General features: G+C 48.0%; 1 protein-coding gene across 2 annotated transcripts in view; it reads right to left on the bottom strand.

The window, feature by feature from the left end:
- Positions 1-3,587: 3,587 nt before the first annotated feature.
- si:rp71-17i16.5 (phosphatidylinositol 4,5-bisphosphate 3-kinase catalytic subunit gamma isoform) overlaps positions 3,588-26,120 on the bottom strand; it is a 37,778-nt gene continuing 15,245 nt past the window's right edge. Inside the window, exons 5-11 of one of the 2 annotated variants that reach the window (XM_041191139.1) lie at positions 25,672-25,766; positions 24,667-24,813; positions 22,273-22,363; positions 21,406-21,536; positions 13,758-13,869; positions 7,103-7,260; positions 3,588-5,268 (exon numbers count right to left, since the gene is read on the bottom strand). In XM_041191139.1, the coding sequence (XP_041047073.1) occupies positions 5,005-5,268; positions 7,103-7,260; positions 13,758-13,869; positions 21,406-21,536; positions 22,273-22,363; positions 24,667-24,813; positions 25,672-25,766 (998 nt within the window). In that variant the 3' untranslated portion in view covers positions 3,588-5,004. The remainder of the gene's footprint in view (positions 5,269-7,102; positions 7,261-13,757; positions 13,870-21,405; positions 21,537-22,272; positions 22,364-24,666; positions 24,814-25,671; positions 25,767-26,120) is intronic. The other variant, XM_041191140.1, reaches the window with a different exon arrangement.

Here is a 26,120-nt window from a genome sequence, read left to right as displayed (position 1 = left end):
AAGACATGGCAGGAACTTTCATCAAAACTCAATGTCTGAAACTCTGTCCTGGTCAACATTCCTCTCTCAACCTATATCGCCAAAATCCAATTAATGGTCGTTTGTCTCATTGCTGATTGAGCATCTTGCTGATTGCCATACCTATGGAACAACAGTTCTACACCCTAATGTTATTCATTACACTATTATAATCCACCTCCTTCCAGACCTTTCCATTCCTCTAGCTCTGGCCTGTGAAACCCTCCCCAACACCCGACTCCCTTTGCTCCACCATTGGTGGCCATGCCTTCAGGCACTGGTGTCCAAGGCTCTGGAATTCCCTCCCCAATCCAGGGCTCCATTGGGTAGCTCCCCCCACTCTGAACCAGAAGTTCAGGAGTTTGAGACCCACATCAGAGCTGTGAGCACAAAATGCAGACTAATACTTCTGGTGCAGTACTGGAGGAGGGCTGCACATTCAGAGGTAGCGCCTCTCAGATGAGATGTTAAAGTGCAGGTCTGCCCCTCTGAGGTGGAAGATCCTATGGTCACTATTTCAAAGAAGTTCATGGGAGTTCTCCCTGGTGCCTTGGTCAATATTTATCCCTTAATCAACATCACAAAAAACAGATTATCTGATAAATATCACAGTGCTGTTTCTGGGATCTTGCTGTGCGCAAATTGGCTACTGAGTTTTCTACAATACAACAGTGACTGCACTTCAAAAAGTAATTCGCTCATTGTGGAAATGCTTTAGGACAATCTGGGGTAATGAAAGATGCTACTGAAATACAGGCCTCTCTTCTTTAATCGTCGCCCCCTCTCTCTCTTTAAGATGCTCCTTACGTATTGCCTCACCCAGTCCCAATATCTGTTTCCCTGGCCCAGCATCCATCATCACCCTTGGGCAGTTGCCTTGGGGCCTTTCTCTCTGATCTAACTGCAAGCTGTTGCTCTTTTCCTGAGGAGGGTGAGAATGCGATGCTCTCCTCGTTTCCTTTAACCCTCCCGTTCAGGACTGAGCTGGACCTGGCTCTGTATTCCCAGTACCTTTCTTATTTTGAATTTCAGACTTCCGAGATTTGCTGCGCTTCTTTTTAGCCTCAGGTTTCCCCCTCACGACTCTCAGTCAAAGAATGACCGTCCGCAAAATTGGAGCAAAGTGTGAGGCAGTTTAATCAACAGAAATAAACCTTTGCCTCCTTTCATCGAGGAAATCTAACCGTTCATCTACCTGGCAAGTTGCGGTGCCCTCTCTCTCTTGGGTTCTGCTCTCTCCCCGAGTGTCTGACTAACTCTTAGTTTTGTATTTGGAAACCACCCCCCCACCCGCCCCCGGGCCCTTCTCCTCCCCCACAGTTGTCATGACAACTGTATTATTCTCCCACTTGGATCCTGAGTAATGATTAATTAAATGGAGGAAGAGCTGTAATTCCTTTCGTCCACCATTAATTCACTGCCTGAGATTCTGCACCCGGGCTAATGAACAACAACTTGCATTTATATAGCACCCTTAATGAAGTAAATTGGCCCAAGGGGCTTCACAGAATGAGCCCCGAGTCTTAAACCTTTGGGTTTCTCGTTGTGGGACTCCAAGGGTTGACTGGACTCAATGTGGAACATAATGTGTGAAAGTTGAAGGGAGGGGTTTGCAGAGTCAGTGCCCTGTTGATTCATACTGGCTTAAAGCCAGACAACACTAAACCATATCTTTCGATTTATACCAATAAACTGGATTGAACTGATTATTTTTCAGGCTGGGGGGCTTTAGGAAAGATGTGAAGGCTTTAGAGATAGTGCAGAAAAGATTCACGAGAATGGTTCCGGGGATGAGGGACTTCAGTTACGTGGATAGATTGGAGATATTGGGACTGTTTTCCTTGGTGAAATGGAGGTTGAGTGGAGATTTGATAGAGGTATTCCCCACATCTGGACAGAGTAGATAGGGAGAAAACGTTCCCATTGGTGGAAAGGACGAGAATCAGAGGACACTGATTTAAGGTAATTGGCAAAAGACATGAAAGTGACTTGAGGTAAAGCTTTATCATGCAGCGAATGGTTAGAATCTGGAATGTGCTGCTTGAATGTGAAGTGGCAGGATCAATCGTGGTTTTCAAAAGGGAATTGGATCAATATCTGGAGAGAAAAGATTTGCAGGGCTATGGTGAAAGGTGGGGTAGTGGGACTTGGTGAATTACTCCTGCAGAGATCTGGCATGGACACAAAGGGCCAAATAGCCTTCTTCATTGCTGGAACCATTTTATGATTCTATGAAGTATACAGTGGTGTCACCTAGGCATTGTTATTTGGGCCCCTGCTATTTTTAATGTATATTCATGATTTGGACTTGGACATACAGGAGATAAATTCCAAGTTTTTAGATGACAAAAAACTCAGAAATGTAGTGAACAATAAGGAGAATGGTGATAGACATCAGGAGGACACAGACTGGTTAAATGTGGAGATGTTGGTGTAGTGATAATGTCTCTACTACTGGTAATCCAGAGGCCCAGGCTAATGCTGTGGGGACATGGGTTCAAATCTCACCATGGCAACTAGTGGAATTTAAATTCCATTAATAAATTGTGGAATTGAAAGCTAGTCTTAGTAATAATGACCATAAAACTAATGTTGTTGTCATAAAAACCCATCCGGTTCACCGATGCCCTTTAAGGAAGGAAATCTGCCATCCTTACCTGGTCTGGCCTACACATGACTCCAGACCCACAGCATTGTGGTTGACTCTGAAATGGCCAAGCAAGGAATGGGCAGCAACACTGGCCTTGACAGTGATGCCAACACTTTTGTTTATTCATTCAAGAGATGTGGGTGTCGCTGGCTAGGCCAGCATTTATTGCCCATCCCTAATTGCCCTTGAGAAGGTGGTGGTGAACTGCCTTCTTGAATTGCTGCAGTCCCTGTGGTGTAGGTACACCCACAGTGCTGTTAGGGAGGGAGCTCCAGGATTTTGACCCAGTGAAGGAATGGCGATATATTTCCAAGTCATGTTTCCACGTGTCTCCTCATTCTCTCATCCCATGAAAGAATGGGGAGATGTGGGAGATATAATTAAATGCAGAGAAGTGTTGGAAGAAAGAGCAGCGAGAGGCTATATAACCTAAAACTATAATTTCAAAGATGCTGCAGGAACAGAGAGGCCTGGGAGTGTTCGTGCACAATTTTTGAAAATGATAGGACAAATTGAGAAGCCAATAGAAGCATCGAGTACAAAAACGAGGCAGTTATGCCAAGTTATGGTAAGCTTTAATAATCACTTTATCAATAGAGGAACAGAATACAAAAGCCAGAGAGTTAGACTAAATCATTATCAGTCACTGATCATACTCCAGCTGGCGAGTGCCAAGGCCTTGGAGAGGGTGCAGAGAAAACTTACCAAATGGTTTGAGGGCTGAGGGACTTCAGTTATGTGGAGAAGCTGGGATTTTTCTCCTTACAGAGTGAAGATTAAAGGGAGATTTGATAGAGGTGCTCAAAATCATGAAGGGTTTGGATAGAGTAAATAAGGAGAAGCTGTTTGCAGCGGCAGGAGGGTCAGTAACCAGAGGGACACAGATTGAAGAAAATTGGCATAAGAACCAGAGGTGAGATGAGGAGAATATTTCTTTTAGACAGTGGGTTGTTGTGATCTGGAAGGCGCTGCCTGAAAGAGCGGTGGAAGCAGATTCAATAGGAACCTTCAAAATGGGATTGGATAAATACTTGAAAAGGAACTAAAATGCAGAATTAGGGCAAGAGGAGTGGGACTAATTGGATAAATCTTTCAAACAGTCGGTACAGGCTTGCTGGGTTCATTGACATCTCTCTATGAAACCAGTACCTGGTCTAGAACAAAGGAAGAAGGTGCCAATGGCCTGGAAATTGGATTATGTGGCACTTGGGGCATGTTCAATATGGTGGAGAGTGTGCGCCCAGAACCGTCAGCCATATTGGTGAAGGCTACCTGTGGGCACCGGTGGCACACATCTCATCAGGCATTCAACCCCCATTTACATACATGGAAGGTTCTAAAACTGGTTGGAGGCCCCCTTCCAGAATCCGACCTTACGTAATTGCATCGCACACCATGCATGTGCACCCGGGACCTGGTTGCCGAGCCAGTGCCCCCTTAAAGGAACCACCCCACCTGAATGGCAAGTTTGAACTTTCCCCACTGGCCTCATCATGGCCCCTCTCGGCTTCCACGTTACAACTGCGGGCTGCCAACGGCCTACGTTTGTTCTCATTTCTCTCTCGCCTAACCCTACCACCGCCCTCCCCACCCTCCCGAGATCACGACCACTGCCCCGCCCCAGGACTCTCCCAAAGGTCTCAGCCAGCATCTGAGCCGGACAATCCAAGGTGCCGCCAATAGATTCCCGTCCCCTCCCCAGGACCCACCTGTTGTCTCTGGGCCACATATGGGCATCCGAAATTGTGGGTGCTATCCCAGTGAGACACCAGGTGCGTGGAGCTTGTGCAGTGAACCAGGATTAGGCACAAGTCAATTTCCAAATTAAGCTGGTGCTTATATTAAAGGGATAACGTCTTCATCAAGTGAATTTTTCTCTTCATCTTCCTCACCGGAACAAGGCGACTTATTTCTGGGGGCTTGGGTGGTTAAGGGTGAAATTTTAAGGCTGGATTGTAGGAAATAAAGTGTATTGCACCCAGTCCTGATCTCCACACTTTAGGCAGCATGAGAGGGTCCTCGAGAAGGTGTGGAGGAGATTTACCAGAATTGTTCCAGGGATGGGGGTATTTAGCTACAAGATTAGACTGGAGAAGCTGGGGTTGTTGGAGTGAAGGAGATTGAGGGAGGATTTGATAGAGGGGGACAAGATGATAACAGGTTTAGATAAGTTAGATGAAGAAAAGCTGTTCCCATTGGCTGATGGTCCAGGGACTGGGGACACAGATTTAAGGTTTTAGGTAAGAACTGTAGGGGGAATGTAAGGGTCAACATGGACTCAATCAGCTTCCTTCTGTGCCAGAATGATCCAATCTTCATTCAGCCCATCTTTCTGCTCATGTCTGTTTAATACCCATAAACATATGAATCCACCAATTAGCTTGAACAGTCCAGCCCAGGTTCTCACAGATGTTGATCTGGTTCAGGAAGTGTTCATGCGCTGTCTTCTCCTCTTTGTCAACAGCTAGTGCTTCTCGCAGGTACAGGATGTCCTTCATACAGCTCAGTTCAGGAATTCCAGTTAACATCATCAGTGAGAAAAGTGTCAGCAGGAGGTTGGAGTGACTACGAAGGCTCATGTAGGCCTGAATGCAAATATCCTGCGAATCAAAGAGTGAGGCATTCAGATCTACAGATTTACCAGTTCCTTGAATGCTGTCGCATCTTTACCATCGAGAAAAACCCCATAGCAATTCCATGAAATGCAGTCAGTTGTGACTCATTGGGTGGCACTCTCTCAGGCCTCTCAGACAGATGGTTCTAGTGCCATCCTGGAAACTTGAGCTCACAATCCAGGTCAACATTGCCACTGCAGTACTGAGGGAGCGCAGCAATGTCAGAGCAGCATTACTGAGGGAATGCTGCACTGTCAGAGGGTAAGTACTAAGGGAGTGCTGCACTGTCAGAGGGTCAGTACTGAGGGAGTGCTGCATTGTCAGAGGGTCAGTACTAAGGGAGTGCTGCATTTTCAGAGGGTCAGTACTGAGGGAGTGCTGCACTGTCAGAGGGTCAGTACTGAGGATAACTTAAATTCCACCAGCAGCCATGTTGGGGTTTGAACCCATGTCCCCACGCATTAGCCTGGGTCTCTGAGTTACTAACCCAGTGCCATTCCCACCATGTCACTTTCCACAAGTCGTCAGATTTATTCAAATCACTTTCCAAATGTGACCTGATGGGATTTGAACTTTCCACCTCTGAGGTTGCTAGTCCAGTCCCAGAATTCCGCTCCCAGTTGTGACCAAAAGCTTGGTCAAAAAGGTTTGGTTTTATGAAGGGACTGAAAGATGGAGAGTTAGACAGAGAGACGGTGAGGGCTTTAGGGAGCGATCTCTGCAATGAGACTCCTTGAGATCATTCAATCAAACTGCTAGAATAATCATAAAAGGGAGGCTGTTGCACTGTGGTATTGTCATAGCAGATGGTGAAATTTTAATCCAATAAAAATCTGGAATTAAAAGTCTAATGATGACCATGAAACCATTGTTGATTGTCATAAAAACCCATCTGGTTCACTAATGTCCTTTAGAGAAGGAAACCTACCGTCCTTACCTGGTCTGGGCCTACATGTGACTACAGATCCACAGCAACGTGGTTGACTCTTAAAATGCCCTCTGAACACGGACAGTTAGGGATGGTCAATAAATGCTGGCCTAGGCAGCGATGCCCACATCCCATGAATGAATAAAATAAAACAAAGACCTTGAGAAGGTCATCCCCTCAGTCTAGAGTAAAGAGCCCAAATCTGTCCAGTCTTTTCTTATAGTCATAACCTCTCAGTTCTGTAAATCTTCTTTGTACCTTTTCGAGTGCCTCTATATCTGTCTGGTATTGGATAGGCCAGAGAGGAATCACAGAATGTTACAATGCAGAAGGAGGCCATTCAGCCCATCGTATCTACACCGGCTCTCCACATGTGATATAACCAAAGTTCTAGACAAGGGCAACAAGATTTCTCTATTTTCCAATTTCATCCCTCTCCAAATTGAATCCAATTTAGTTTGTTTTATGGCCTTATTATTCTGCACTGTTAGTTTGTGTTAATTTGTATGGCTCCAGCCCCCTGGTCTCTCTGCTCCTGTGCTCCATTTGTGGGCACGTACTCTCCCAAGGAGTATGTGTCCTGCTTATTCTTCCTACAAAAATTTACCACCTCACACTTGTCTCCATTGACATTCATTTGCCAGTTACACACCCATTCTCCAAGTTCATTAATATCTTTCTGTCACATTTTTCCCTCAGTGTTAACCACATCTCCCAACCTGGGGCTGTCTACAAAGTTTGAAACTGTATTTCTGATTCCCGAGTGCAGATTGTAAATGGGAATGAGCAGCGGTTCCAGCCCGGACTGGAGAGCAGAGAGGCTGTGTGCTGTAGCTGCCACATTGGACCATCTGTGCTGTGCAGTAGCAATGTCCAGAGCCATTCTCTCACCTTAAACCGCTGGAAGTAGAGACTGGGTCTTTTGTTCACTCGCCCCATCACAAACAGAAAGTCTGGCGTCAGGACAAAGGGGACCCGCTCTCGGTTTACCCCCAGAATCCGTTTCGTGTTGCCCAGAATGTGGCCAAAATCAATGTGGAATAAGTTACCTGTGAAAAGAGGGAGTACAGAAAAGAGGTTGTCAGATTGTCCACAGACGCTAATTCTCCCCTACAATCAACAAGAGAATTTAGATGTGGGGAGAAGGTGGGATTGAGTGATGTGGAGAGAAGGTGGGATTGGGGATTTGGGGAGAAGGTGGGATTGAGCGATGTGGAGAGAAGGTGGAATTGAGCGATGTGGAGAGAAGGTGGGATTGGGGATTTGGGGAGAAGGTGGGATTGAGTGATGTGGAGAGAAGGTGGGATTGGGGATTTGGGGAGAAGGTGGGATTGAGCGATGTGGAGAGAAGGTGGGAATGAGCGATGTAGAGAGAAGGTGGGATTGGGGATCTGGGGAGAAGGGAGCTGCCAGCACTATGCTGAGTCTTAATGCAGGTCCGGGGGCAGGAATAGCTGGCTTTCAGAGTTCTCATCCCTAATACTGGCTCCCTCTCTCCCGCACAATTGCCCATGATTGACCCAGTGGGAAGTAAATCCAAATCCTCTTCTTCACAGGGGAAGGTTTCTGGAAAGCAGAGATCCTGTAGATGTGGAGTCCAGAACAATATTAAAATCAAAGTGGTTCTGGGGTGATGTCAGGAAGCACTTCTTCACACAAAGGGGAGTGGAAATCTGGAATTCTCTCCCCCAGAAAGCTGTGGATGCTGGGGGTGAATTGAAGCTTTCAAGAATGAGGGTTTTATTGGGTAAGTATATGAGAGGATAGAGAGAAATGGAGGGAAAATGGAGTTAAGATACAGATCATCTGTGATCTAATTGAATGGCAGGACAATTTCTGTTATGATAATGTGTGCAAATACCTTTAAGGGATTATCTTAAACTACTGTCAATCATTGCTACCTCGACAGGAAGTGTTAAATTAGCCCCATGACTTGTAGGCAGTCTGCAAGCAGCAGACAGAGATCAGATCTACCATACTTAGCCTTCTAGTGAACATTATCTGTAAATAGTCTTAACTTCAAATAAAGGACCCACACTATTGTTTCACTAATCCTTGTGTTTGATTAGTATATTTATGTCAAAGAGAAGAAAATAACATGGTGATAGCGTGTCAGAGTGGTTTTGAAGATTTGACTGAGCAGAATATAAGCCTCAACTGTTTCACATCCAGCAGAAGAAAAGCACTGGTGTGAAAGTGGAACTACTATGAAGAATCACCTTGTAAAGATTCTGCAGCTTTAGGGATTTTACACACATCATAACATCTGTTCTGGGATCGCAGATCACTCCAGCCAGCAAACATCAGGTCCCAGTAAGAGTGCTTGAATTTGGGAGAGCATGGATAGTGAAAGTCTACCGGCTGCAAAGCTCAAGCAGGAACCAAAATTAAATAGCGGGCTTCAGATGGTCTTACTTTAAGTGGAACTCCACAGATAGGAGAATTCATTACTGCTAAAGCTCAATACTACAGGCCTCCGCCAGAGGTCCCCAGCATCACAGCTGCCAGTCTTCAGCCAATTCAATACACTCGACATGATATCAAGAAATGGCTGAAGACACTAGATACTGCAGAGGATATGGGCCCTGACAATATTCTGGCAATAGTACTGAAGACTTGTGCTCTGGAGCTTGTCGTGCCCCTAGCCAAGCTGTTCCAGTACAGCTACAACACTGGCATCTACTCGGCAATGTGGAAAATTGCCCAGGTATTTCCAGTACACAACAAGCAGGACAAATTCAATGTGGCCAATTACTGCCCCATCTGTTTACTCTCCATCATCAGTAAAGCAATGGAAGGGGTCATCAACAGTGCTATTGAACGGCACTTACTTAGCAATAACCTGCTCACTGTGCTCAGTTTGGGTTCCGCCAGGGCCACTCAGCTCCTGACCTCATTACAGCCTTGGTTCAAACATGGACAAAAGAGCTGAATTCCCGAGGTGAGGTGAGAGTGACTGCCCTTGACATCAAGGCAGCATTTGACTGAGTGTGACATCAAGGAGCCTTAGCAAAACTGGAGACAATGAGAATCAGGGGGGAAACCATCCGCTGGTTGGAGTCATACCCAGCACAAAGGAAGATGGTTGTGGTTGTTGGGGGTCAGTCATCTCAGCTCCAGGAACATCACTGCAGGAGTTCCCCAGGGTAGTATCCTCGGCCCAACCATCTTCAGCTGCTTCATCAATGACCTTCCTTCCATCATAAGGTCAGAAGTGGGGATGTTCGCTGATGATTACACAATGTTCAACACCATTCGCGACTCCTCAGATACTGAAGCAGTCCATGTCCAAATGCAGCAAGACCTGGATAATATCCAGGCTTGGGCTGACAAGTGGCAAGTAACATTCGCGTCACACAAGTGCCAAGCAATGACCATCTCCAACAAGAGAGAACCCAACCATCACTTCTTGACATTCAATGGCATTACCATCACTGAATCCCCAACTATCAATGTCCTGGGGGTTACCATTGACCAGAAACTGAACTGGACAAGCCATATAAATACCGTGGCTACAAGAGCAAGTCAGATGCTAGGAATTGTGTGACAAGTAACTCACCCCTGACTCCCCAAAGCCTGTCCACCATCTACAAGGCACAAGTCAGGAGTGTGATGGAATACTCTCCACTTGCCTGGATGAGTGCAGCTCCCACAACACTCAAGAAGCTCGACACCATCGAGGACAAAGCAGCCCACTTGATTAGCACGCCATCCACAAACATTCACTCCCTCCACCACCGACGCACAAAAGCAGCAGTGTGTACCATCTACAAGATGCACTGCAGGAACTCACCAAGGCTCCTTAGACAGCACCTTCCAAACCCACTACCATATAGAAGGACAAGGGCAGCAGATAGATGGGAACAACACCACCTGGAAGTTGCATTCCAAGTCACTCACCATCCTGACTTGGAAATATATCGCCGTTCCTTCACTGTCGCTGGGTCAAAATCCTGGAACTCCTTCCCTAACAGCACGGTGGGTGTACCTACACCACATGGACTGCAGCGGTTCAAGAAGGCAGCTCACCACCATCTTCTCAAGGGCAACTGGGGATGGGCAATAAATGCTGGTCTAGCCAGTGACACCCACATCCCGTGAATGAATAAAAAATATCCAGTAACAGCTCCTAACAGCTAGAAGAAGCCTGTAAAAAAAAGTTTTTTTCACTGTTTGCTTTCATTTCTGAAATCTGTAGCAAAATTACTGTTTTGTGGGCGGAGCTTAGAGCTGAACCCAGAAAAAATCAGAAAGACCTCAACAGCATCACCATTGCAGCCAAGCAGTAACTTATGAACAGCTAAGGCTGTGGCCACTAAAGGTACTGCAACCCAGATAAATTGAGTAGCAAGGAACTTGACTGACAATCTTAAACTGATTGTCAGCATAATTCTCAGCACACTCAGGATTCTTCAACTAATGTTGTCCAATAGCAGAATCACATCTAATGTTCGACATTGTGTTAATTTAAGATTATCAGTTGGACTCACAGTGTGGCACACTTATGTGTGCTGGAAGCTACATGTGTTAATACACAAGGCCCTCTTCTTTGCAGACAGAAAGGACAGCTACACACATTGCGCCTGTTGCAACTAAACAAAATAGGCAACAGCCATTCTCTGGTTCATCCCCCAGGGCAATGCCTTGGTCAAAGTCATCGGTTAACTGGTGTATTCTCCATGGCAATGCCTCTACCAATCAGAATCCACTTGCTAATTAATCAGCACTGTCTTCTCATGAGCTATAAATTATCGTTCCCTGTTCGTTTGGTATCCTTGCGCGTTTTCCTGATGAGAGCAAGATGAAAATCTTTGACAACTTATCTTTTCTCAGCGATATCCAAGTTCTGTACTACCAAAGGACTATTTCTAAACCAGGTAAGCAAGCTGTTAAAATTAAAATTGCTTATAGGCAATGAAGGCCTCCGCAGACTGATGACCACCTGAAAAATCCTGATGAAATATGGTCAATACTCGAAGATCAGTTATGAGAGAAACTCAACTTGTGAATACGCCGTCTGGAATTCATGTCTCTCGGTCAACAGACCATTGATCAGTTCATAATTAGACAAGGGGCTGGATTGTGACTTTACAGCAGCAGACTCACTGACAGAATAATGGAGCTGGTGATAGCATCTATCCCAATGAAAGCATTCCAACAAGATATCATGAACCAACCCAAAGGTTACAGCCTGGAAGCCCCACTACAAAGCAGACACAAGTTACGAAGGCATATCCAGACTGATTGTACTGACATTGGAACAATAGCCAAACAGGCAAGCCTGGTAAGCTGGGAGGATGATGTGGCCTCATACATGCACCCAGAAATTGCCCAACTTTCAAAGGTATATATGCAAGGCATCTGGCACCAGAGGACACTGGGAACGCCAATGCAGAGGCCAACATTGGCACAGAATTCAACCAAACAGCATCAAGACAAGATCCACAAAATATCTAGCCAAGCTATACAATCAGATGATGAGGATGACCAGACCATTAACACAAAACAAAAACAAAAATAGCTGGAAAAACTCAGCAGGTCTGACAGCATCTGCGGAGAGAAACACAGTTAATGTTTCGAGTCTGTATGACTCTTCAACAGAACTAAGGAAATATAGAAACGAAATAAAATATAACTCCATTAATTTATATTTTCAATAATTTATATTTTTAAAGTATATATATTTTTTTCTTTTCCCACCTATTTCTATTATTTTTAAATGTATTTCCATTCATTGTTTTAGCCCATTTTGATGCCTTCTCCCTACCCCACCCTCACTAGGGCTATCTGTCACTAGCTTGTCCTGCTTTCTACCCTTAATGTTCCCATTAGCACATTCCTTAGCTAATATCACCACCGTCAACACCTATTTGTCCTTTTGTCTATGACATCTTTGGCAATCTCTTCTTTGCCTCGACCTATCACTGGCCCCCTATCCAGCTCTACCTGTCCCACCACACCCCCAACCAGCTTGTATTTCACCACATTTCTATTTTTCCTTAGTTCTGTTGAAGAGTCATACGGACTCGAAACGTTAACTGTGTTCCTCTCCGCAGATGCTGTCAGACCTGCTGAGTTTTTCCAGCTATTTTTGTTTTTGTTTCAGATTTCCAGCATCCGCAGTATTTTGCTTTTACCATCGACACAAAAAGTGAGCATGTATTCCACACGATGAACATCAAGGGATGTACTGGCACAGTGGTACCAACAGAAACCTTTGCCATCATCCTAATTATATGCCCACAGGTGAAGGGTCATAACCTCTATGCAAAAACTGGATACCAGTGCAGGAGCAGGTCCACCTCGCACACTGACATATACATACCCATAGAAGTGGCAAGTGACCAACTACTGCCAAACTCACCACATACAATGACTTGGAGATTCCATCCCTGGGATCCATTACACTCAAGCCTCGCTACAAAAACACACCCTGGTGTCTTATGATGTGGACACCACAGGTCCAGTGATCACAGGCCCACCGGTGTACAAGGACCTGTCCTTGGTCACTGGATAATAATGAGGATCAGAGACCACAGGGAGCACCACAGGGAGCCCTGTGCTTACACTGAGAGAAGAATACTTAACTCTCCAACGCAGATCATCAGGCAACTGGCTATGTGGAACAATTTGAACCGGATACATAAATCCATTCCAAACTTCACACAGTGGAGCCAAAACAGGATTACTATGCGGTTGACAAGTGCGGACAAACCTCCCCAGTCATCACTCATCAATACTCCCATGAGTAGCTGATGCCTTGATTGAAAGACACGGGATGAAAGATGCCCATAACCCACACACAGATAAAAAAATGACCCAACCTCAATGTCGGACAGAAAGTTCAGGTACAACCAGCCGGAATCCAGCAGAAATCGTCAGCCCAGAATCAAAATCACACCAAATACGGACACCAAATGGCGTTGTCAGTCTGACAAAACAGAACAATACCCAACTCAGAAACAGCGAGTTACCCTAGTGTGACTAGGACCTGGTCTAAGATGCAACACAAACAGAGAGACCCTAACCAGCAGTTCTGAAAACATATCGTAGCTGCCATCAAAGACCACCAGAACTAACACTGGATGGATAAGCCAACCTAATTTATTCCTCTGTGTTAAAGTACATTCAGAGGTAATGTTATTTTGTTTTCCTTTCATGTAAAGAGCCTGATCCTATAAAGATAAACCTTCACTTAGAAAAGAGGGGGATGTAGTGACATGATGTGCATATACCTTTAAGGAAGTATCTTAAACTGCTGTCAATCATTACAACCTCAACAGGGTGGGATATATGAATCCCATGATTTGTAGGCAGTCTGCAAGCAGCAGGGGTGGAGATCAGGTGTATTATACTTGGCATCACAGTGAACATTATTTGTAAATAGTCTTATCTTCAAATAAAGAACTCCCATTGTTGTTTCACCAATCCTTGTGTATGTTTACATCAAAAAGAACAGAAACATGATAGCTTCGAGGGGCTGAATGACCTCCTCCCTTTCCGAAAGTTACCATGCTCCTTTGTATGAACAGGACAAAGGTTATACCTTGCTCCGTAATCATGATGTTATCATTGTGACGATCTCCAATTCCAAGAACATAAGTGGCGACGCAGTATCCTGCACACGAAGTCACAAAGGTCTCCATCGCTTGATAATACTGGAGAGAGGGAGGGAGGGAGGGAGAGAGAGCAAACGGTTATTGGTCAGATGCACAGAGACACACAGCTGGATTTCAACTTAGTGTCTGAAATAGAAAGGCTTAATTACACTCCCCCGCCCAACCAAACCCACAGCCTGGGTTGAGTTCACCATCCTCAAGGTGAGTGGGGTGAGGGCTTGCACTACACCAGGTCTGTGTGACTCAACATTAGACACAGAATCACAGAATTGTTACAGTGAAGAAGGAGGCCATTCAGCCCATCATGGTGCACCAGCTGTCTGAATGAGCAATTCCCTTAGTGCCGTAACCCTGCACTTTCTTCCTTTTCAGATAACAATCTAATTCCCTCCTGAATGTCTCGATTGAGCCTATCCTCACCACACTCTCAGGCAGCGCACTCCACCAGGTGAAACATTCACTCCCTCCACCACCAATGCACATTAGCAGCAGTGTGTACCATCTACAAGATGCACTGCAGGAATTCACCAAGGCTCCTTTGACAGCGCCTTCCAAACCCATGATCACTACCATCTAGAAGGACAAGGGCAGCAGATAGATGGAAACACCACCACCTGGAAGTTCCCCTCCAAGTCACTCACCATCCTGACTTGGAAATATATCACCGTTCCTTCACTGGCACATGGGTCCTACCTCCACTTGTTCTGGCACAGCCGATGGTAAATCCCAAAGGGAAACTTGAAATAATTGTCACAACTAATTTTCAATGTGTATAAATTTCGAGATGCGTGCCTTGAATTCAGTAGTAATAAGATCACCAAGTCTTATAGTTTTTACAAAACTAGATTAAACATTTATTAATAAGAGAAATGATTTGAAGTACATACATAGATCTACAAACTACTACTATCCCCTAATCAATCTAACTCCCAGTTACACTTTCATTAAAGCAACAGTAAGACACATAGGGCAGAATCTTCGCGTTGATGTGTGGGGGCCAGGATCCGCTCACCAGAGCATAAAATGACAGGCGGTGACCCTGGGCGTGTGTCCCAACATCGTCGCACGTCATTCAGGTCTTCAGTTCAACCAGCGCGCACCAGAGTCAGCCGCGTGCACACTGATCTGTCAAAGGCCTATTAAGGCCAGGTAAATACCAATTAAAATAATTAACAGGGCTGTCTGTCCAACCTTAAGGTTGGCGGGGGGGAGGGCAGGCTAAGAGCCCAGGCGGCCTTCGCATTTCTCATGGAACCTCATCCACGGGCGGGATGAAGTTTCACGAAGGGTTTTTAAATGCAATCACATTTTTTATTAAAATTCATTGACGTGTCCCAGCTCATGTGACACTGTCGTACAGGCCCCGATTCTCCCCCCCCTCCCTCCGCCTGCACAGGGAGTGCTCAGTGATTGGCTGTGTACCCGCCTGTGCCCACTCCCTCTCAGCACACCCCCTCCCCACAGGGAGAAAATTCTCCCCATAGATTTTAATGGATTTGAAAAGACCCAGTCAAAGAAACATGATGCCCTGAACAAGTCAAATTCCAAGTGAATTTTCTTAACTTCAGTTCTTTGTAGGCAGCAGCTTGAGGCATAGAATGCTGAAGGCTTTTTCATGCTTGTTAGATCTCCCCTTGCTCGCAGCCTTCCCTCCTTTTTACATATTTTTCCCTTTGAATGCAAATTCTCATTGTTTCACAATGTCTTTGGACTTTATCTTTCTGATAATAAAAATCTCTCATAGCCCTAAGCTTTGCCAGTACTCTTTAGGAAAAATAAACATACTGTTTCTAAAGTTCACCTGGCTAGGTGACGTATTTCACTCCTCCTTTGATAACAATCTAGCCTGGTTTATTTAAAAATGCAACTGTTCTTTTACACCTTACATTCTAAACATCCCCATGTTTACCTACTTAACATTTCAAACCTAGCTTATCTCCTAAAACATTCAAAGCCTTCAGACCAGCTGCCTTCAATCCAGTTAAGTCACACACACACACACACACACACACACACACACAAACACATATGGACACAGATACCACTATCTTACAATAAATTCAAACAACATTATGAGAATTATTATATCTTCCTGACACACTCCAGAGACTTAAACCCAAAATCCAGGTAGACATTCCCAATTCAGTACTAAGGGAGTGCTGCACTGTCAGAGTGTCAGTACCGAGGGAGTGCTGCACTGTCAGAGGGTCAGTACTGAGGGAGTGCACGTTATCAGAGGGTTGGAACTGAGGGAGTTTTGCATGTCGGTGGGTGTGTATTGAGGGAGTGCTATACTGTCAGAGGGTCAGTACTGAGGGAGAACTGCACTGTCAGAAGGGCAACCCTCAGGGAGCGCTGCACCATCAGAGAGTCAGTACTGAGGGAGTGCTGCATCATTGAAGGGTCAGTACTGAGGGAATGTTGCACTGTCAGAGGATCAGTACTGAGGAAGTGCTGCACTGTTGGAGGGTCAGTACTGAGGGAGTGCCACACTGTCAGAGGGTCAGTACTGAGGGAGTGCTGCACTGTTGGAGGGTCAGTACTGAGGGAGTGCCGCACTGTCAGAGGGTCAATACTGAGGGAGTGCCGCACTGTCAGAGGGTCAGTACTGAAGGAGTGCTGCACTGTCAGAGGGTCAGTACTGAGGAAGTGCTGCACTGTTGGAGGGTCAGTACTGAGGGAGTGCCACACTGTCAGAGAGTCAGTACTGAGGGAGTGCTGCACTGTTGGAGGGTCAGTACTGAGGGAGTGCTGCACTGTCGGAGGGTCAGTACTGAGGGAATACTTCATTGTCAGAGGGTCAGTACTGAGGGAGTACTGCACTGTCAGAGGGTCAGTACTGAGGGAGTGCTGCACTGTCAGAGGGTCAGTACTGAGGGAGTACTGCACTGTCAGAGGGTCAGTACTGAGGGAGCGCTGCGCTGTCAGAGGGTCAGTACTGAGGGAGTACTGCACTGTCAGAGGGTCCATAAAGAGAGAGAGCTGTACTGTCAGAGGGTCAGTAATGAGGGAGTGCTGCACTGTCAGAGTGTCAGTACCGAGGGAGTGCTGCACTGTCAGAGGGTCAGTATCGAGGGAGTGCTGCACTGTCAGAGGGTCAGTACTGAGGGAGTGCACGTTATCAGAGGGTTGGAACTGAGGGAGTTTTGCATGTCGGTGGGTGTGTATTGAGGGAGTGCTATACTGTCAGAGGGTCAGTACTGAGGGAGAACTGCACTGTCAGAAGGGCAACCCTCAGGGAGCGCTGCACCATCAGAGAGTCAGTACTGAGGGAGTGCTGCATCATTGAAGGGTCAGTACTGAGGGAATGTTGCACTGTCAGAGGATCAGTACTGAGGAAGTGCTGCACTGTTGGAGGGTCAGTACTGAGGGAGTGCCACACTGTCAGAGGGTCAGTACTGAGGGAGTGCTGCACTGTTGGAGGGTCAGTACTGAGGGAGTGCCGCACTGTCAGAGGGTCAATACTGAGGGAGTGCCGCACTGTCAGAGGGTCAGTACTGAAGGAGTGCTGCACTGTCAGAGGGTCAGTACTGAGGAAGTGCTGCACTGTTGGAGGGTCAGTACTGAGGGAGTGCCACACTGTCAGAGAGTCAGTACTGAGGGAGTGCTGCACTGTTGGAGGGTCAGTACTGAGGGAGTGCTGCACTGTCGGAGGGTCAGTACTGAGGGAATACTTCATTGTCAGAGGGTCAGTACTGAGGGAGTACTGCACTGTCAGAGGGTCAGTACTGAGGGAGTGCTGCACTGTCAGAGGGTCAGTACTGAGGGAGTACTGCACTGTCAGAGGGTCAGTACTGAGGGAGCGCTGCGCTGTCAGAGGGTCAGTACTGAGGGAGTACTGCACTGTCAGAGGGTCCATAAAGAGAGAGAGCTGTACAGTCAGAGGGTCAGTAATGAGGGAGTGCTGCACTGTCAGAGGGTCAGTACTGAGGGAATGCTGCACTGTCAGAGGGTCAGTACTGAGGGAGCGCTGCACTGTCAGAGGGTCAGTACTGAGGGAGTGCTGCACTGTCAGAGGGTCTCAGCTATATTCGAAACAATATCCATAAAACCTGTACCTCAAAGCATTATCTACAGCCCTGGGGTATCCATACCACTCAACCAGGTTTATTTACAGCACAGTGCTTTTCACTAAAATAATCACTCAAGACTCTAAAGTGCAGCATAACAGTTAATCTTTTATCTCCACAATCTAAACACAGGCCTTACTTTTCTTGAATTAATTTCTTTCGGTTTTTTTCATGTTAATGATCCAACTGGAAAAGGTTGGAAGCTGCAAACAAGATGTTAAAGAGGTTCTGTAGTCTCAGGTTACAGGCCACTGTTCTAGACTCACACATGGTGAGGTGACTGGAGCAAACAGGGAGAATTCTGTGCGACTGGTTCCGGCAGTTTTAGGGAAGGAGGAGTTTGAATTGGGGAATTCGATTCTAATCTATAATCATTGTTGATCTCTGCAGTCTTGGCTACAATCTTGTCCCTCCAGCTCCTTCCTGGGTCCATCTCATAATGAATTGGCTCCTGGAGTGTCCACCTGAATCCACAGTATTCCACCCATAGGATATCATCTTCAGAGCACACTTCTCCGTTTCTTATTTTCGCACCCTTCCCCTCCCTCCTCACCATTTGCCTTCTCTCCCTCCCTCTTCCCCACACACACTTGCTCTCTCTCTTTCTACTCGCCACACTCCCTCCCTCCTCCTCATCACTTTCCCTCCCTCCCTCCACCCTCCGTTTGGGTTTGAAATGCAACAGTGCTATATGTCCTAACTGGCTTGCCGTAGTCATGTGACCTCTGCCATGAGGTTAGCGCTCTGGAGGCTGCCATTTTAGAGCAGTTCAGTAAAGACCTGCTATGAGAAAGCACTGAGAAGCACTGCACACATTGGACTCGAAACACTCCCTCTTTCTCTCTTTTCCACGCACGTACTCTCTCTCCCTCCATCTTCATCACACTTCCTGCCTCCCTATTCTTCATGCACTCTCTCCCTCCATCCTTAGCATTCTCCCTCCTTCTGCGCTGTACCCCTTCCGGACCTTAGTGTTGCCAGCCCTAGTTGGACGTATTCCTGGAGGAACCATTACACGATCTCCTGTGTCCATTTGCCCCACCCCTGAACTCCCACCAGGGGGTCACCCAGCAGGCCAATCTTTGTGAGTTTTTAAAAATTATTCAATTATGGGATGTGGGCGTCGCTGGCTGGGCCAGCATTTATTGCCCATCCCTAATTGTCTGAGTTCAGAGGGCATTTAAGAGCCAACCACATTGCTCCACCTTCCCAGTGGCCAATCAGAAAGCAAACAGCCTTCTCATTACCTGATTGGATGATTCTTGATTGCTGGTCAAACACCGCTTTCCCCAGCTCCGACACGTTAATAACTATTTAACAACAGAGTCGAAAGGAAATTAAACCAAATGCTTTGAAGCTCCTGATGATTTTCCAGATTTTTCACTCACCATCCAGGTCCCGGAGATCAGTCTTCAATTCCCAGGGGACTCCAGGCCAACCCTAGAGAGTTGGCAACCCAGCCCCATCCTTACGCCCTCCCACCCCAACCCCACCTTCCCAGGGGAACCAGTGTTAAATCCTGAGCTGTCCGGCAGTGCCCACGCCCCTGGAATGAGTGTAGACCATTAGGAGATACTCCAAGAATTGGGAACGTCTTCTGGAGACTCTGGAAACATAGCGACAACAGCAGCAGCAACAACAACAACTTACATTTATATAGAACCTTGAGCATAAGGAAACATTCCGAGGCGCTTCACAAGGGCATTTTAAAACAAACTAGGACACAGACACATAAGGAGATATTAGGTCAGGTGACTAAAATCTTTGTCAGAGGAGTAGCTGTGAAGGACTGTCCTCAAGGAGGGAAATGGAGGTGTGGAGAGGTGGGGAGGTGGTGGGGAGGTTTGGGGAGGGAGTTCCAGAGCTTGGGACCCAAGCAGCTGAAGGCACGGCCGCCAATGGTGGAGCAATTAAAATCGGGGATGGTTAAGAGATTTGAATTGGAGGACTACAGAGATCTCGGAGGGTTGTGGGGCTGGAGGAGGTTACAGAGATAGGGAGGGTTGTGGGGCTGGAGGAGGTTAGAGAGGTAGGGAGGGTTGTGGGGCTGGAGGAGGTTACAGAGGTAGGGAGGGTTGTGGGGCTGGAGGAGGTTACAGAGGTAGGGAGGGTTGTGAGGCTGGAGGGGGTTACAGAGATAGGGAGGGTTGTAGGGGCTGTAGGGGGTTACAGAGATAGGGAGGGGTGTAGGTGCTGGAGGAGGTTACAGAGACAGGGTGGGTTGTAGCGGCTGGAGGAGGTTACAGAGATAGGGAGGGTTGTGGGGCTGGAGGAGGTTACAGAGATAAGGAGGGTTGTGAGGCTGGAGGAGGTTACAGAGATAGGGAGGGGTGTAGGGGCTGGAGGAAGTTACAGAGATAGGGAGGGGTGTAGGGGCTGGAGGAGGTTACAGAGGTAGGGAGGGTTGTGGGGCTGGAGGAGGTTATAGAGGTAGGGAGGGGTGTAGGGACTGGAGGAGGTTACAGAGATAGGGAGGGTTGTAGGGGTTGGAGGAGGTTACAGAGGTAGGGAGGGTTGTAGGGGCTGGAGGAGGTTACAGATAGGGAGGGTTGTGGGGCTGGAGGAGGTTACAGAGATAGGGAGGGTTGTGGGGCTGGAGGAGGTTACAGAGATAGGGAGGGTTGTAGGGGCTGGAGGAGGTTACAGAGATAGGGAGGGTTGTGGGGCTGGAGGAGGTTACAGAGATAGGGAGGGTTGTAGGGGCTGGAGGAGGTTACAGAGATAGGGAGGGTTGTGGGGCTGGAGGAGGTTACAGAGGTAGGGAGAGGTGTAGGGACTGGAGGAGGTTACAGAGATAGGGAGGGTTGTAGGGGTTGGAGGAGGTTACAGAGGTAGGGAGGGTTGTAGGGGCTGGAGGAGGTTACAGATAGGGAGGGTTGTGGGGCTGGAGGAGGTTACAGAGATAGGGAGGGTTGTAGGGGCTGGAGGAGGTTACAGAGATAGGGAGGGTTGTGGGGCTGGAGGAGGTTACAGAGATAGGGAGGGTTGCAGGGTCTGGAGGAGGTTACAGAGATAGGGAGGGTTGTGGGGCTGGAGGAGGTTACAGAGATAGGGAGGGTTGTAGGGGCTGGAGGGGGTTACAGAGATAGGTAGGGGGGAGGCCGCGGAGGGATTTGAAAGGTAGGATGAGAATTTTAAAACCAAGACGCTGCTTGTGCGGGAGCCAGTGTAGGTCAATGAGGACAGGGGGTGACAGGGGAGGGGCAGTCACTGGAGTTAAGGCATGGGCAGCAGAGTTGTGACCGACCCAGAGAGTGGAAAGTGCGAGAGCAGCTGGGAAAGCATTGGACCAGCCGAGTCTAGGGAGGATGCAGGCATGGGTGAGGGTTCCTGCAGCGGACGAGCTGATTGAGGAGCAAAGCCGGGTCCTGTTAACGGAGGTTTTACAAAAGGCGGCCTTGGTGATGACATGGACACCAAGTGGTAAGGTCCACCTCTAGGAACAAACTCTGGCACAAACGGTTAATGAGGGAAAGAGTTCAACAGGAGGTCAACAGGGACTCACCGATTCCTCGACTTGCAGCTTGGATTTGAGCCAGTCGTACAGAGCGTCGTTTTTAAACGCCCCCGTGTTCCCACCCTTGCACCTCTGCACGGTCGCAATTGTTGTTGCATCCCTCACCACCTCAATCATCCCTGTGGGATCACACAAGGATCTGCCACGTTATAGCCAGGACTTGCGTTTCTGTCACCACCAACATCCCAAAGTGCCCGACGGCCAACTTAATACTTTCTTTTTGAAGTAGTAATTTGCTGTTGTAACATGGGGAGCCACAGCAGTCAGTTTGCACACAGCAAGATCCCACAAACAGTCATTTTTTTTAAGTGACGTTGGTTGAGACAAAGGTATGGGCCCCAGGGACAGTGAATATCCCAACCCCCCCACATCGTCCCCACCCAAATCATCCCCACCCACATCGTCCCCACCCACATCGTCCCCACCCACATCGTCCCCACCCACATCGTCCCCACCCACATTGTCCCCACCCCGGTCTTCTGGGTGATGGCATGAGTGTGATGGGAATTAGTGACAGAGAGAGAGAGAGAGAGAGAGAGAGAGAGAGGGGGGAGAGAGAGAAGAATGGGGAGGGAGACAGGGAAAGAGAGGCAGGGAGAGGGAATATGATGGAGAGAGTGTGTGAGAGGAGAGAGGAAGGGAGAGAGGGGGAGAAAGAGGGAGAGATAGCGAGAGAGATAGGGAGAGAGAGAGAGAAAGGCAGGGAGGGAGAGAATGTGATGGGAAAACTGCGTGTGAGGAGAGAGAAGGGGATAGAGAGAGAGGGAGAAAGAGAAGGGGAAAGAGAGAAGGGGAAAGAGAGAGAGGGGGAGAGAGAAAGGTAGAGACAGGGATTGTGTATGAGGTTCAATGTACCAATATTATATCCTGTGGCGATGCATCCATAAGGTACGAGGTTCAAATTGAGTGAATTTTCTTGCCAAATGGAATCCATAATCACCAGCGTCTGTGAAAGAAATGAACCAGGGGTTATGTTCACACTGGGACAGGATGTGGGACTTTCCCTTAGCAAAACCCCCAGAGACTGACTCACAAGGGCTGGTGCTGAGGGCACAGACACCACAACCACTTCCCTTGCTGTTGCTGGGGTCAGTAATCCCCAATCACCCTCCCTGCCTCACCAACCCCGCCCCCCCCAAACTCCAAACCCACAAGCCCTGAGCCCGGAAGTTACAGTGCAGTAACTGTCAGGATGCGGCTCAGTCTGCGATGGCCTCCATGGTCAAATTGCCAGCTGCTGCCTGAGCTCATAGAGTGAAACACCCACCTGGGAGAGTGGGGGATGGGTGAATCATAACCTCAGAACTAGTCAGTACCCTTGGGAGAACAGTGGGGCAGAGACCATAGCAACATAAACTCTAACTGGTTGTTGATAAAGTGACCTTGTTCCTCAACTGCTGCTCCAAGTCCTCTTGCTGAATCACAAAACACAGCCCCAAACCCCAGTACACAGTCCCGAATGCCATTACACAGCCCTGAAAGCCAATGCACAGTCCCGAATGCCAATACACAGCTCCATAAGCTAATACATAGTCTCGAGCCCTAACACACAGCCCGAATACCAGTACACAGCCCCAAACACCAATACACAGTCCTGCACCATAATACACAGTCTCAAACCCCAATACATGGCCTTGAACCCCAATACACAACCTCAAACCCCAATACACAACCTCAAACCCCAATACACAGGCCTGAACCCCAATAAACAGCCCCAAATGACAACGTACAGTCCCAAACCCCAATACACAACCCCAAATGACAATGTACAGTCCTGGACCTTCATACGCAGCTCCGAATCCCAATACACACACCCAAATCCAAATACACCACCCTGAACCACAATGTACAGCTCCGAACAACAATACACAGTTCAAATACACTGCCCTGAACCCTAATACATGTCCCCAAACCCCAATACACAGCCACAACATTAATAAACAGCCCCAAACCTCAATACACAGCCTCAAACCCCAATACACAGATCTGAACACCAATACATGGCCCTGAACCCCAATACGCAGCCCTGAACCCTATTACATGGCCTTGAACCCCAATAAACAGCCCTGAACACCAGTATCAGACCCAAGCACAAATACATGGCCCCAAATCCAAATACACGGCACCAAACACCAATAAACAGCCCTGAACCACAATACTCCTCAAGACCCAATACCCAGCTCTGAATATCAATACACAGTCCTGAATGCCAATACACAGCTCCAGACTCCAATACACGGCCCCAGTCTCCAATTCACAGCCCCACACCCCCAAAACAACCTTGAACCTCAGTAAACAGCTGTGATCCCCAATTTGCAGTCCTGAAGCCCAATACCCAGGCCCAAACCTACAATACATAACTCCTAGCTGTGATACACAGCCCCAAACTAATACACAGCCCTGAATCCCAATACACGTCCCAAAAGTCAATACAAAGAACTTTACCCTTTACACAATCTGAAACCGATACAGCCCCAAACCCCAATATACAGCCCCAAACCCCAATATACAGTCCAGAACCCCAACATACAGCCCCAAACCCCAATATACAGTCCCGAACCCAATACACAGTCCGAACCCCGATATACAGCCCCAAACCCCAATAAACAGCGCTAAACCCCAATTTACAGCCCAAACCCCGATACTCAATCTGAACCCTGATATACAGCCCCAAACCCTAATATACAGCCCCAAACCTCAATATACAGCCCCAAACCCCAATAAACAGCGCTAAACCCCAATTTACAGCCCAAACCCCGATACTCAATCTGAACCCTGATATACAGCCCCAAACCCTAATATACAGCCCCAAACCTCAATATACAGCCCCAAACCCCAATAAACAGCTCCAAACTCTAATACACAGCCCCAAACCCTGATACTCAGTCTGAACCCTGACACACAGTCCAAACTCTGATAAGCAGTCCAAATCCTGATACACATCCCAGAACCAAATGCACAGCCCTGAACCCCGGTACCCATCAGTTGGTGTTTGCTATGTGGCACTGCCCTCTGGTGGTTTCCTGCGGTATCCTAAGGAGCTGGGCCCAGCTCTAAAACTCCCAGTGACCCCTGGCTCAGCGTCCACTCATCACCCTCTGGACATGCGCTGCGGGCACTAATGTCAACGACCGGAGTGTCAGCGAGCGGGGTCCACGCCTGACATTAGGATCGGTGGCCGGGGGAGTCAGCTCTCTGGCCGTGGACTCTCTCGCTTCTCAGGGAAGCCATGGTCAAGGCAGCTCTTACCTGGACAATCAGCATGTCCTGTCTCAGGTCATCGCCATGTTTGAAGATGATACCCACGGGTTGGCAGTGAATCCCACTGGGATCTTCGCAGGTGAACTCCAGCCACAGTGGCTTCTTCTTGGAGGCCATGACCTTACAGTGGTCGATCTATTGAGGAGCAGAAGAATTGTAGCCATCAACAACAACAACAACAACAACTTGCATTTATGCAGCGCCCCTTGAACATTGCAAAACGCCCCAGGGGCTTCACAGGGAGGGTTAGCAAGCAAAATGGGACACCCAGCCACAAAACGAGGAATTAGAACCTGGTGACCCCAAAGCTCGATCGGTGAAGTAGGTTTTACAGGGTGAGTGTGAGGGAGAGAGAGGCGGAGGGGTTTGGGGAGGGAGTTCCAGAGTCTGGGACCCAGGCAGCTGAAGGCCCGGCCGCCAATGGTGGAGCGATTGAAATCGGGGATGCTCAAGAGGCCGGAATTGGAGGAGCTCAGAGGTCTCGCAGGAGGGGATTACAGAGAGATGGAGGGGTGTGGACATGAAGGGATTTGAAAACTGGGATGAGAATTTTAATATCCAGGTATCGCTGGAGTCACGGTCGGTCAGACAAGGAGAGATGACGGCCTCAAACGGGGAACACTGAGGAAGCCCAAAAGTCAGTCAACCAGGTAAGGCATCACTGACATCCCGGAGTGGTTTCACAGCCCTGGATTGACTGGGCTCTGAATCCAGCAGGTGACAGATGCCTTGATGCGTGACTGACTGCGCCAACGCGAAGCTAACTGAATGGTGGAACAGGTTTGCGTGCTCAGAGCCTGTCCCTGTCCCTCTGCTCCCGACCCCTAACCGGCAGCGATCAGGAGCAGGAATCCTGACTGATATTAACCCTTTGAGCATTGGGGCTGAGCAGCAGCTGCGGGTGGGGTGTGGGCTGTGTTGTGTGGCTCTGCGTCACGTTGTGTAGCTGAACAGACGCGAGCGTTGGTTCACTTAGTGGGTTTGCCTCCTCACCAGGATGCTGCCGGCCTTGATGCGAGGGTCGTAGGGAGCCAGGAAGTCCTGGGGCAGATCGGCATCTCTCAGCATCTCCTGTACCAGGCTGGTTGCTGCAATGAGGAAGGACACATCAACTTCGCTCAGCTCATTGGAATTGTGGGTCCCCGCTCACCTCCCCTACGTTTTGCATCTGCAAATATGCTTCTGATACCTGCGCCCTGCTCCCAGTCTCAGCGGCCGCCCATGGGCTGTACTCTTTCTCAACCCATCAAAATATCTTGGCTTTGAGATGCACTCCAGAGACTTTGTGCCCATAATCTGGGCTGGCACTCCTAGTGCAGCGCTGAGGGAGTGCTGCACTGTCAGAGGTGCCGTCATTTGGGTGAGTAGTTGAACCGAGGTGGATATGAATGATCCCATGGCCACTATTTTGACCACGTACAGGTCTCTCCTCCCCAAGAACT

Source organism: Carcharodon carcharias, chromosome 7 (genome assembly GCF_017639515.1).
Source record: "Carcharodon carcharias isolate sCarCar2 chromosome 7, sCarCar2.pri, whole genome shotgun sequence".
In the NCBI taxonomy this organism is placed as follows: domain Eukaryota; kingdom Metazoa; phylum Chordata; class Chondrichthyes; order Lamniformes; family Lamnidae; genus Carcharodon; species Carcharodon carcharias.
Note: the sequence above shows the minus strand (reverse complement) of the source record. Positions and strands in the feature narration are given on the sequence as shown.